This window comes from Hermetia illucens, chromosome 1 (assembly GCF_905115235.1).
Source record: "Hermetia illucens chromosome 1, iHerIll2.2.curated.20191125, whole genome shotgun sequence".
Taxonomy (NCBI): Eukaryota; Metazoa; Arthropoda; class Insecta; order Diptera; family Stratiomyidae; genus Hermetia; species Hermetia illucens.
The window spans coordinates 169,784,759-169,799,132 of record NC_051849.1 but is presented as its reverse complement, the minus strand read 5'-3'; the positions used below and the strand labels follow the sequence as shown (position 1 = coordinate 169,799,132).

General features: G+C 40.6%; 1 protein-coding gene across 1 annotated transcript in view; it reads left to right on the top strand.

Annotated features, from left to right (window-relative positions):
* Nucleotides 1-14,374, top strand: part of LOC119661786 (sarcoplasmic reticulum histidine-rich calcium-binding protein-like) — a 310,226-nt gene that overhangs the window by 250,243 nt on the left and 45,609 nt on the right. The window contains exon 3 of the mRNA XM_038071269.1: nt 6,442-6,653. Coding sequence (XP_037927197.1) covers nt 6,442-6,653 — 212 coding nt within the window. The remainder of the gene's footprint in view (nt 1-6,441; nt 6,654-14,374) is intronic.

Sequence of the window (14,374 nt, the reverse complement as noted above, 5' to 3'; positions counted from 1 at the left end):
TGACAACTCGGACTGACCGGAACCACGAGGGGAGAACTATCCCGGAAACCTGAAAAGTGAGGAAAGTTAACGAAAGTTAAAATCTAATTGGAAATCTACTGGGGTGTCCCGTCGTGTGCTAACCAAATTCAATAATCTAATAATCTGAAAACATCAGTTTATATGGTACATTGAGATTGCAGCAGAATCTAAAATTCCTAGAAATGGAAAAATTTAATAAAAAACGCAGTGTGACACAGAAGGGGCACCTGGTAATACCACAATAATTGTGACGTTCTAGACATACCTGATATGTTAAATAATACCGAATTTAGTGAGGCTTGAAGCACCCCTTTGACGAATGGATTGTATTTCGAAAATATTCCTTGCAGTAGCATTCTAAAAATGAGAAAAGGAAGAGAAAATCAATTTGATTAGGTAAATGAGAAGACCGAGAAGATTGTATATACATCCTAAATATCAAACAGATTCAAGATCTTACAAATATCTAGCCCGACGAATGGCAATTCTAGTGAGAATAATATTTTCGAAAAGTTTACTTGAGGTTTAAAGCAAACTAATCGGTCGATGGTTGTCGGGAGACCTACGACGAAGAATTCTGCTTTCCTTCTCTGACTTAGTTATTATACTCAGAATATTGAGATTTCTGTCGGGCTATCGTAGCGGAACGTTGCGGTTCAAAACTCGCTGGTAGCAGAATGATTTGTTATCGTGACTGGATGTCAGATACCAGTCGACTCAGTTGCGAATGAGTACCTCAGTCAAATCAGGGTAATAATCTCAGGCGAGTGCAATGCTGTCCACATCGCCTCTTATAGGGTAATGTACATGTATGGTTGCGGTCACAAACTTCAATGAACCGTTCCAATGTGGATTACTGCACTAACGATTATTACTATTATTGAAATTTCTTACCGAGTGCATTTTTGGGGCTGATTAGAAATAAAACAATTACACGAGATGAAGAATAATAGTTCATTGGCACAGACTGTGAAACATTACTTCTGACACCCCAGAATGGTAGAAATGGGTCACAGTATAGTATAGCGACGAAGTAAAATTAAATGTGTATTGTCAACTAGACATTCACTGATGTGATTCCCTTCTTGCACTCTAGCCGTACAATGTAGATACCATCATGAAAGATAGGTAGGTCAATGTATGTTTTGTGCTAGGATCTTCCATCATTCCTTTTCTTCTTCTTTTCTTCATAATACTATACACCATGGTCATTGATTGCTAAATAGGGTGTAGTACGTCAACCACATTTACGTGCCATCGCTGTCGGTTTAGTAAAATAGATGTCCCCCATTTTTATGATTTCCCGAAAAGCTTGCATTTTTTTTAAACTGCGGCACATTACATCCTGGAGTAGTGGATTCCATTGCTGGGCATAACCAGCAACAGATTTGATGCCCTTTCTCAATATGTGACATATCCACTACTGCTTTTGTCGCTTCTCATTTGCTGATTCTTTCGTGTTGAGGTATCTATTATAAATTTCCAGATTTTGGTCACAGTGAACGCAAATCTAGCGCTATTAATGTCGCCAGTAAGGCGAAGTTCGTTACTATGATCAATAGAAGCAACGCTTCCTTTATATACAAATTGAAGACTGTGATGCCTCGTCAGGTTGAGAACCTTTTTTTTCTTGGTATTTACTTTTAGCCCCACTCTTCTCGCCTCCTTCTCGAAATGCAGAACCATTTGGCTCGATGAGAGAGCGAACAGGTGTCATTAGCGTAGTCGCAGTGGGGACTTCTTCTGATATTTTACCTTGATGCAACACATAAAACTTAGATGTTGAATGACAATATGTAGCCAGTTACCCTTTTTCGATAGTCAACAAATACAATGATGTAAACCACAATTACGGCCTCAAAAGAAGCTTAAAGGCCGTAGCAGATGATAGCAGCACTTACCCGATTCTTTCCTTTCATGGCTTTAGGAAAAAAGAAAGATTTTCAGAGAAGGAGAGGGGCGAATTTTGATTGTATTGAACGGAAAGTCGTTTAAAACATTTTTGAAGTTTTATGTTAAAAACCCTTTTAGAATCTTTTCAATGTCTATCTGTCTGTCTATCTGTTATATACGATTTTCTCGAAAACGCTTGGAGCTATTGCCACGAAATTTGGTGAGAACATGTTGTCTGTGAATCCCTTTACATCCGACCAGTGACACTATTTTGCGTTAGGTTTAAGGGGGGAGCTGTATATACACGAGAAAAGAGGATGTACATTTTTTTAGCAAAATATAATCATGTCGAATATCAAGTGGAAGGGCTCCCTTAGTACTTTTCGAAACCAATCTTATTTCTGATATCAGGTAAAACATAGGGAGTGAGGACTCAAAATTTGTACCGCGAAAAGTATAATCTATCCAACCGAAGAATCTAGATACATCATTGTGCAATATGTGTAAATTCTATTCCGATATCTGCTCAAATAAAGTTTATAATGGCGTCCAAAGTCCTCCTTAGAGTTAAAGCTAGAAGTAAAAGAATAGAATAAATGGTAACATAGCGCATAATTTTGGAAAGTTTGCGGAAAAGCCCACTATTATTAAAAAAGTTATGCACGGTCAAAATCTAGCTTTCTTTTTTTGGCTTTTTTTAGGTTTTTGCATGTCAGTATCAATTACTGATTTCAAGTGGGCTATGTATAAAAAGAAAAACTTACATGGAAGATTATCTTATGTGAGGATAAACAAAATCTGTATACCAGAAGCGTTCAAGTATTCTGATTTGCTTTCCAAGGGCGACGTAAAGTTATCTACAGGCGTGACTTCTATCTATGTAGTCTGCTAACTCAAATGCCCGAATACAGTTTTCAAGTAAGTACTACATACTTACTTTACATTGTACTACGTGAATTCCCGACAAACACATGAGTTCAATAGTATCGGTTAAGAACGTTAACCAGGAACGCCATATTGACAAAGGTTCGTGTTCAGTAACTAGAGTTTAGATACTTAATGCGGAGCTCTTATAACAACCAATTGTCGCGGTTTCCTCTTCTCTAGAGCGGTTTGGAAAGGGTGGATAGCAATTGTTATATTCTAATTGGTGTGTTTATTTACCCTGTCTTCGTCGAATATGCCGAAAGTTTCTTCTGATATGTAATTACTGATAGCCAATTGTAATGACAATTTGGGATGGGCAATGGCCAAACGACCATCCTAAGTGGCCGGAGACGACCAAGAGGGGAAAGCTATACCAAGAAAACCTAAAATGTTCCATCAACACGTGGTTCCTTGCCTTTATGCTAGCTAAACTCGGGGATGTGAGGGGCTTCTTTTCACCACTTTGGTCCTTCTCATGTGATTAGACAAAAATTCTTGAGTCCTTTTGACAGATGCGTGGGTCTGCATTAGATCCACCGACAGATCAACACGCACAGCAAAAACTGGAAGATAAAAATAAAACAAACAATGTAAGTGTAATCTGGCAGCATTTGTAGTGATTAAATTAGTTGAAATAATTAAGAATTGTTTGTTTTCTATTCGCTAGTGATATTTATTAAGCTTCCAAATACTAGTATTTGGGGAATCACTTGTTCCTCTCATCAGTTCTAACAAATCAGACTTGAGCAAAAGTGAAATCCAGACACCGTCGTATGAACTACATAAGTGCTCAGAAAGGGGGTAAAAGGAGTTGTATGCGTTTTGTTTTTTTACAAGATCGTTAAGAGGGAAAAATTTCAGCCGAATATATCCAACGTTTGGTCACATCCATGCCACTGGCCAGTAAGGGATGTACATGATGCTAAAAGTCTCCATACGGAGTATTAGTTAGTCATTTTTCGGGTTTTTAATGTCATTTTTACGATTTTTTGGCACTGCCCGAAAAATAGACTCTCTTTTGCTTTCACCCCCAGCAAGGGTTTTACTTTATCCTTTTTTGCCGATTCTTTTTGCGTTGTATCAAACACACTGTAATTAACGTTACGTACGTGTCATTTTCGGTCATTGTAGATTAAAATGATATAAGAAGGAAAATTAAATAATCAAATGAAAATAAAACGAAAATAAATCAAGTCGGGAACCTGGAAGCTGGACGCTTCAGGTATGATGTGTCTTTTTTATAAAGACATTTGACTGTGCATTTGTCCCGTTAGTACGTAGCACGCAATATTATGTATGCATATATTATGTGAGATTATCCATTTTCAAGTGATATTGACACTCAGCCTTGAATTTGCAAAGAATAGTAATATGCTATTATCAACTTTATTCGGAGGGATATCGGTATGAAAGGTATTTCGGAGCCTAGCCACGATATAGTGGCAGCCTCTTGGCTTTTTTTCAGATTTTTGGGTTGGGTAGTTTCTGAAAATTGGTCTGTTAAAGAAATGATTATTTTCAACCTGGCTCACTCTCTGCCTTTCCAATAAATGTCAAAATTAAGACCGGCTTTGGAAAGTACTAATGGAGACCTTTTATTCGATACCCCACATGACTATATTTGGTGATAAAAAAATGTCTACCCCTCATTTGTATGTATTGGAACCTGCTGAGCTTCTGGTGGGCGAAAAGATTCAGAGACAGGTGTTCAGACAATCGCTGAAAGAGATAATAATAAGAATAATCGTTGGCGCGACAATCCAATGGGATCATGACCTTGAAGTGTGTTAGAGCACAATGCAATATTCACCTACACTATTAGGAAATTGTTATTATGAATAAATGAAATTTTTTAAAATGAAAACTCCCAATTGTTAGGTTCTTTTTAGAATAAATAAAATTATATTATAAAAAATAACTGCCTTCACCCAAATCGAGCAGGCGGCGCGAGATCTTGGGCTGCATATCAATCAAGGCAAGACAAAGTATATGGTGGCAACGTCAGCATCGAAAACCAACCAACCAACAACATCAAACCGCATTGGTCAAACAGGGAGAATAAGGATAAGAGAATACAACTTTGAGATCGTTGATAATTTCTCCTATCTAGAGTCGAAAATCACAACCGATAACAGCTACGATGGGAAAATCCGCGCAGGGTTGTTGTCAGCCAACAGACCCTATTTCTGCTTACAAAAACTGTTCCGCTCGAAACGTCTCACCATAGGGTCAAAGCTCTTACTGTACAAAACAATGGTCTTGCCAGTCCTCATGCATTCCTCGGAGACTTGGGTTCTTAGCAAGAAAAATTGCGAACTCTTGGCCGCGTTCGAGAGAAGAATCCTCCGACGAATTTTTGGCCCCCTACGTGTGGAGGGACGATTCCGTAGCCTACATAACGACGAAATCTATGAGCGATACCATGACCGTCTGGTTGTGGATAAAATCCGGCTCATTAGGTTACGGTGGGCGGGTCACTTAATCCGTATGGATGAGGATGTTCCAACCCGGAAAGTCTATAAGGACAATATCTATGGTAGAAAAAGAAGACGATTCAGACCCTGCCTAAGACGGAGCGATGGCGTAGGTCAGGACGCCAGACCGCTTTTAGGGATATCGAATTGGTGGACCTCGGCGCAAAATTGGGATGTCTGGAGTTTCTTATTAAGGCAGGCCTATCCTGGATACCGGTTGTTGCGCCGTTGATGATGATGAAATAAAATTAATCATTTTAAATGTTAAATGTTGGATATACATAAATGAATGTTGGGATGGGAGTGAAGAAATTGAAAGGAATAAATTGGGAAAACTGAGGGGGACAACGAACATATATTATGTATTATTAAATTCATTCTCCCGTCAGATTGTCCCAGGACAAGGCAAGGGGAAGGGAATACTGAAGTGATCAGAAAGGTGAGAAAATGGGTTTCAACCTGCATTTCAGTAAGGCTACGCTTTGGCGCTGACGAACCTGAGCGCCCAAAACACGTCATCTTTTCCGTCTGTCTGATAAATTCGTCCTCATTATGGGCAGTTTCGTATTCTGAATAGTTAAATTAACAGTTCCGAGACTATCTTCCTGTACGACATCTGATGTAACTGCTACCACTTTCTATATAAAATAACTTCTTTATCTACATGAGGTTTTTGCTTGTTCTTCTCGAAAAGTAGTTCTTGTTCTGTTCTTACTTTGAGCATAATATTCTATGATTGTAGAATCTTTTAGTATGTACGGAAGTTGCTTATATTTCATCGAAATAATATGTTCGAGAGATTACTATCACTAGAAGCTCAGACGATGAGTGCCATAAGTTCCCAATACCCTAGCAGCTGGTTGGTGGCTTTTCAGAATATTCTTGAAGGTAGCTGATATCCAGATAGGCAAGTTCAGAAATCAGTAAATTATCTTCATATCCTCTTTCGTCATTGAAAGCAAAATCTATACGCTCAATTCCAATACTTTCTGTTTGCACTTTCTACATTGTATCATACTATTGGCATCCTTGTACTTTACAATATTATCAATGCATGGAAATCTAGTCGGAAATGTTCTTGAATTTATTGACACTATTTCTTGCTTTTGTATTTCTTTCGTTGCAGCTCAGGCGAATACACACATCAACAAAATTCACTTCGAAGCATCATGTCGATGGCCCAAACCGAAGGTTGAGAAAATTCAAAAAGATCCATCGAAAAAGTATTTTCCACATTGCACAGTTTTGCATCGATGCGGAGATGATACCGGTTGCTGTGAAGACGATCTAAAGACATGCGTCGCGATGCGGACGCAAGCCGTCGACTTGTACTTCACGGTGAGTACTCGTATATCCAACAAAAGTATCTATTCTATGACTGTATAGCCTAAGTTCTTTCTATACAAGCCATTTGCATTTATCCGAAGTGAAGACCCAACATTCATTATCGCGTTCCATTCATTCGTAATCTGATGATAGTGACGTAGCCGTTTTACGTTATTGAGTTTTTTCATCTCCTCGTTTTGGTTTTCGGATTAAGTATCTAGCATGGTTTAGTGCTACTACGTACTACTGACCACCGGATACAGCTGTCGTCCAGGGACATAAATCTTCTGCTAAGTAAATGGGTCATTGCGTAGACCTTGCGGCGGCGATGGCTTTCAGGGGATTGCATCTCTCGATTTGAATTTGATAGATTTCCATTTGATTTGATTGTAAATCTCTTCAAATGCTCTGCTAAATGCCATTCGCCTACGAGCTATGATTAAATGTTGAATAACCATTAGGATGAATGTATAATGTTGAGACCATGGTATAATGATGTTGATTGTTTTGGAGAGGCGTTTTGTTTAAAGCTCTGTCTACCAAATATGGACTTAAACTCTGAATAGGATGGAATATGTCTCACTGTTATAGCGGCAGGAAGATCAGATATTCAAAAAATAGAAAATTTCGTGTTATAATTTCTGAAAAAAAACTAAACCCAAATAGTTATTGAAACCTTGTTTGATATTACTTTGGAGTTCTCAATGTTCCCCGGCAACCCATGGTGTGTGAAATTTGAGAATCTGCTGTTAGAATGCAAATGGGATCCAAATAAACCAGGATATGGTCATTAACAAAGAGGATTTTAATCACCTCATATCAATTCATTCAGTTCAAACAGGTAATGAAAAATAATTGAAGGAAGATAGGCTCCTAAAGATACTATAAGATCGTCAATTTGTACAGTTGGGATTACTATTTTATAGCTGGTATACGTCGGTATCCCCCGCAAGGAATAAAGATTAATTCAAGTAGAGGAAAAACGATCAAAATCGTGAGAAAAAATTATTCTGCATTTTATCGTAGATGTCTGTTTAGACATAATATTGTTGTTTCTTTCAATTTCACTAGGAAAACATGAAGTTAGTAACCAACTTCGATGTAATTTCTTTCCCCATCAGAAACTGCCTAAATTGACGCTGTCGCGAATGATGCCATTTTTCACGAGAGAATTTTCTTACTTTTAACAACTCAGTGTGCTCTAGGGACCGTAGCCAGAAATAGTAACACCACCATTAATTCAAAAGAATGGGAATAAATCGAGTATGCGACGTGTTCGTAACGGGTGGTAGGAAGGCAATTTTCTTTATTCGCATCCTTCGCGGAAAGTCCCACAGGTCATGACAGGGCTAGTCGTTGAATAATTCGTTCGCTTTTTTTTACACACTATACTAAAGTTCTCATTGAGTATATGAGAGTAAACTCAGTTGCCTTGATAGGTGGAGTGAACAAGCTGCCAGCCGCTGAGCCGGGCAAGTATTTTTGTTTATTGTTGCTTCCGTTTCGAGTTCGAGCTCGTTATTTCCCAACGAATAATTGTGACGGAACCATAACTATACAAAAGTCGTCACAATGTTCGACGAAGATGGAAACTGGATATCCATGTCCAAAAAATGTCATCAAAAGGGGACTCAAAGGGAAAGTATCAGTAAAGGACACTTCACATAGACATAACAGCAGCAATCACGGAAAAAGGAAATCACAACTGGATGGACTCAGCACAACCTCGTGTATTGTAGGCACTTTACTACCTCCCAGTCATACATTGATCTGCTGAATATAGTAGGTTTCTAAAAGACAACAGCGCCCTTAATTGAAATCATTGGGGCAAGTTTTATCCCATTTACGTGATATTTTTTAAGGTTTTGTTTTACACAAAACCTTATTAAAATTAGTTTACGATCTATCTGTCACATGCATTTTTCTCAAAAACAGTTATGTCGATTGACACCAAATTTGGTGTAAAAGTGGGAACTGTGAACGCGCACGCATACAGTGAGTTACATCATTCTACGTCGAATTTAAGACCCGGTCCCCGTTTCAGGTATAAAATGAAAGGTCGGGATTAGTGCTTTTCAAAACTGGCCTCAGTTTTGACATTTAATTCTCAAGGGGGGAGAGCGATGGCTGGAAATTGGTTGATTTCTCTCACGAGCCCATTCCCAGAACCTAGCCACCCGAAAAATGAAAAAAAATCAAAAAGCTGCCCCTATACAGTACCTAGGCTCCAAATTACCCTCCATTAAAATATCTGTTCAACTAAAGTTAATATATATAGTAGTATATTACTATATTTTTTAGTAATTGACTCCAAAACCCTCCCTTACATCAAATCATGAATCATACAAAAATATAGGCTATAATATAAAATATGATCTTACCAAGTTTGATGCAAATCTCATTATTATTCATATAGTCATGACAGGTGAAAATTGTCGCTTCTGTGCAAATAATAAGATTTTGAATGTCAGTATCACGAGGAAGTGGATATTTTGACATAATATATGCATATACCTTACGTGCTAGGTACTAACAGGATAAATGCCAAATGTTTTTAGAAAAGAAATATACAAAATCTTTTATATCTGAAGAATCTAGCTTCCTGCTTCCCGACTTGTTTCATTAATTTTGAGGATCATGTCGATATAGATGTCGTTGTACTTAGTGTTCGTCAGTGTTCGGCTTAATTTACCACGTCTCACTCACGATTTGGTTCACAACCTCAAATTGTTGTTAAAACTTTGTAGTTGTGGAAGAAATTTCAAAAACAGCACTTTTTGTACTTTTCTAGTTCACATGAACTTTCGGATTGTATAATGCTGCGTCAGACAAAAAAGGAAACCTGCTGTTATCGGTTTTGAAAACATAAGCCAACGGCTATGCACTCTGCGCTTGCGAGGCAAATTTAGAAATATAAGCTTCATTAACGATCACGTCCCTACAGAGGAGACTGCAGAGTCGGAGAAGGATACCTTCTACGAGGCAGTTGAGCCGACCCTCGAAGCCTGTCCCAAGTATGATATCAAAATCGTACTTGGAGATTTCAACTGTCAAATAGGGACGGAGCCCGTATTTAGGCGATGCGTTGACTCTCATAGCTTACATCAAAATAAAAATGATAACGGGCTACGGATTATTCAATTAGCAGTGTCACATGAAATGGTTGTTGAAAGTACCTGGTTTGCGCGGAAAACGATCCATAAATATACGTGGGCCTCTCCAGGCGGGACCACTTTTAACCAAATCGACGACGTGTTGATCGAACACCGCCATCTCTCAGCCTTGATGAATGTCAGAACATATATGGGGACCAATATAGGCTCGAATCACTGTTTCGTTGGTATGGTGCTCCGAGCTCGAATGGCAACACCACCCAGAATCCCCTCTGACAATCAGGTGAGAGTTAACACTGAACCCAGCCCTCCGCAATACCTATAAGAGCGAAATGGATGCCGCAATAACCGCAGTCAACAGAGGACCTGGAGATGAACCATCAACAAATGATCTTTACAACCACCTGAAGAACGTTATCATAACATACTTGGTCCCAGCCGCAAGAAGAGTCGAAACGGCTGATTTGACGATGAATGTAAGCTAGCAATGGAACGGAAGAATGCTGGATACCGAGTAATGCTGCATTCTTAAAGGACCCGGGCTCGCGCGGAGACTTACCACGAAGTCCAGCGAGCGGAGAAGCAACTTCACAGTTCACGTTCCTGAGTACCATCTATAAGATATTCTCCTCTATCTTGCTAGGCCGGATAGCCCTATACGCCCAGAACATGATTGGCCTATACCAAATAGACTTCATTCCAGGCAAATCAGCAACAGATCAGATTTTCTCTATGCGGCAAGCGCTGGAAAAACTGTTGGAATATGGACATCAGTAGCACCATCTTTCATAGGCCAACGATTTGAAATGGATTCGTCCGCGTAGGGCTCCTACTTCTTCTTCTATTTCAAACAGTTTTGGTATTATCTTTCATCATCATCGTCATCAACGGCGCAGTAACCCGTATCTGGTCTAGGCGTGCCTTACTAAGGAACTGAAGACATCCCGGTTTCGCTCCGAGGTCCACCAATTCGATATCCCTAAAAGCTGCCTGGCATCCTGACCTTCACCATCGCTCCATCTCAGGCAGGGTCTGCCTCGTCTTCTTTTTCTACCATAGATATTGCTCTTATAGACTTCCCGGGCTGGATCATCCTCATCCATACGAATTTAGTGAGCCGCCCACCGCAGCCTGTTGAGCCGAATTTTATCCACAACTTGACGGTCATGGTATCGCTCGTAGATTTCGTCGTTATGTAGGCTACGGAATCATCCATCCTCATGTAGGGGGCCAATATTCTTAGGAGGATTCTTCTCTCGAACACGCCCAAGAGTTCGCAATTTTTTTTGCTAAGAACCCAAGTTTCCGAGGAATACATGAGGACTGGCAAGATCATTGTCTTGTACAGTAAGAGCTTTGACTCTATGGTGAGACGTTTCGAGCGGAACAGTTTTCGTGAGCTGAAACAGGCTCTATTGGCTGACAACAACCGTGCACAGATTTCATCATCGTAGCTGTTATCGGTTGTGATTTTCGACCCTAGATAGGAGAAATTATCAACGGTCTCAAAGTTGTATTCTCCTATCCTTATTCTTCCTGTTTGGCCAGTGCAGTTTGATGTTGTTGGTTGATTCGTCTTCGGTGCTGACGTTGCCACCATATATTTTGTCTTGCCTTCATTGATGTGCAGTCCAAGATCTCACGCCAATCGCCGCCTGCTCGATCTGGATGAAGGCAATTTGTACGTCTTGGGTGGTTCTTCCCATGATGTCGATATCGTCAGCATAGGCCAGTAGTTGGGTGGACTTAAAGAGGATCGTACCTTCCGCATTTACCTCAGCATTACGGATCCCTTTCTCGAGGGCCAGGTTGAAGAGAACGGATGATAAGGCATCCCCTTGTCGTAGACCGTTGTTGATTTCGAATGGTCTTGAGAGTGATCCTGCGGCTTTTATCTGGCCTCGCACATTGGTCAGGGTCATCGTAGTCAGTCTTATAAATTTTGCCGGGATATCGAGTTCTCTCATGGCTATGTACAGTTTTACCCCGGCTATGATATCATAGGCGGCTTTGAAGTCGATGAAGAGATGGTGCAACTGATGTCCATATTCCAACAGTTTTCCCATCGCTTGTCACAGAGAGAAAATCTGATCTGTTACTGATTTGCCTGGAGTGGTTGGGTATGGGCCAATGATGTTCTGAGCGTATGGGGCTATCCGGCCTAGCAAGATGGCGGAGAATATCTTATAGATGGTACTGAACAACGTGATACCTCTATAATTGCTTCACTGTGTGATATCTCCCTTTTTATGTATGAGACAAGTAATGCCTCTTTGCTAGTCGTCAGGCATTGATTCGCTGTCCCACACCTTGAGCACAAGTTGATGAACTACTTGGTGTAATTGGTCACCTCCATATTCACCCAATTCGACTGTAATTCCATCGGCTGCTGGCGACTTATAATTTTTAAACCGATCAATTGCACGGACTGTCTCCTCTATATGTGGTGGTGGCAGCATTTGTCCGTCGTCTTCAGTTGATGGGACCTCCAACTCGTCGATGTTCTGCTTGTTCAGTAGTTCGTCAAAGTACTCAACCCATCGCTCCAATATGCCCATTCTGTCCGAAATCAGATTTCCGTTTTTGTCTCGGCAGGATGAACATCGAGGTGTCTAAGGATTCATCCTGCTGACTTGTTGGTAAAACTCGCGCGCCTGGTGCGGTTTCTCCCTGTACTTTTCGAGTTCACAGACCTGCTGGTTCTGCCTGGCTTCCTTTTTCCGTCTATGAAGTTTTTTCTCCGCTCGCCGGAGTTCGTTAGTAGTCTCCGCGCGTGCCCGCGTTCCTTGAGGATGCAGCATTACTCGGTATGCGGCATCCTTCCGTTCTGCTGCTAGCTTACATTCATCGTCAAACTAGCCGTTTCGAATCTTTTTGCGGTTGGACCAAGAATGTTTGTGGCCGTATTTATGATAACGTTCTTCAGGTGATTGTGAGGATCATTCGTTGATGGTTCACCTCCAGGATCTCTGTTGACTGCGGTTATTGTGGGATCCATTTCAATCTTATAAGTGTTGCGTAGGGCTGTGTTGTGGACGGATTCAGTGTTAACTCTCACCTGATTGTCAGAAGGGATTCTGGGTGGTGCTATTATTCGAGCTCGGAATACTATGCCAACGAGATATATTGACCCCCTATATGTTCTGACATTCATCAAGGCTGAGAGGTGGCGGCTTTCGATCAACACGTGGTCAATTTGGTTGAAAGTAGTCCCGTCTGGAGAAGCCCACGTATGTTTGTGGACCGCTTTCCGATACTTCCCACAACCATTTCGTGTGACACTGCTAATTAGATATTCCGCAGTCCATTATCATTTGTATTTTGGTGTAAGCTATGGGAGCCAACGTATCGCCTGAATATGGGCTCCGTCCCTACTTGGCTGTTAAAATCCCCAAGTATGATTTTGATATCATACTTGGGATAGCCTTCGAGGGTCCGCTCAACTGTCTCGTAGAAGGTATCCTTCTCCGACACTGCACTCTCCTGTATGGGCGTGAACGTTAAAGAGGCTTATATTTCAAAATTTACTTCTTAAGCGCAGAGTGCATAGCCGTTATCTTATGTTTTCAAAGCCAATAACAGCAGGTTTTTTTTTGGCTGGCTAAGAAACCTACTCCGAGCACATGGTTTACTGAATGACCACTATAATATATGGTGTAGCGACTCTTCTCCAGGAAACCGGTCCCTGTCCAACGCATCTCCTGTAACGCTGTTACATCGACCTTATGTTGGGATAGAACATCCGCTAGCTGCTCATGCTCAGTTCCATGAGAAAATGCGCAAATCGTTATTGCGTAGTCGTTGCCGGATTCGTCCTTGTGTTATCCGACCAGTTCGAGGCTCCTGTTGTGGCTTCGTAACAAGTTGTTTTCCCTGTAGGGTTGTCATCCCTACCCAACCACCAACCTGGAGGACAAGTTGGTACAGTTTCTCCTGTTTTCAGGCGCGAGAGACTCGCCTTCTTCTTCTCCGTCTTTAGCTTTTCGTTAAGAAGTAGCTCCCAGCGGCCGCCACGTAGAAGTGGAGATAGCGTTTGTTAGTAGAGCTGTTGGTGTTGGTTCAGCAGGCGTTTTCCAGGTTTTATGCTCCATCGTGGGTACCAATCTACGTTTCGCCCTGGGACCTATACTACCCTTTGACCACCATCATCTTTGGCGGAGTTTAAGTCTCTTTCAATGAAAATGGAGGGGGACATATTATTTTCCGCTCCCCAGTATTGTAAATAATGTCCATATTCAGCTTGGGATTATTTTCCATAACAAGAAGCAGTGCAGAAATGGGGTTACTACTAGACAACGCCCTTTTAGTTTCGTAGCTGCCGCTTTGCTCGCTGGTTACTAAGTTGTCCACGTTATCCACTGTTACATTAATTTATATATTTTGGTCATGATTTGATATATAAATTATTCGTTATTAACTTGCAGTGTTATTTTACATAAGCTTCTGTTCTATCATCTTTTGATATGTTTACATCATAAAAAAAAACTTACTTTCTACCAAAAAAATCATTTTGATATTTCTGGGAAATAGCCTTCAGGCTGAATTGTTTTTAAAAATCACTTCCGAAAGTCAGCATCCCACCTTCATTAATCATTTCATGGGATCTAATCGGATACCCAG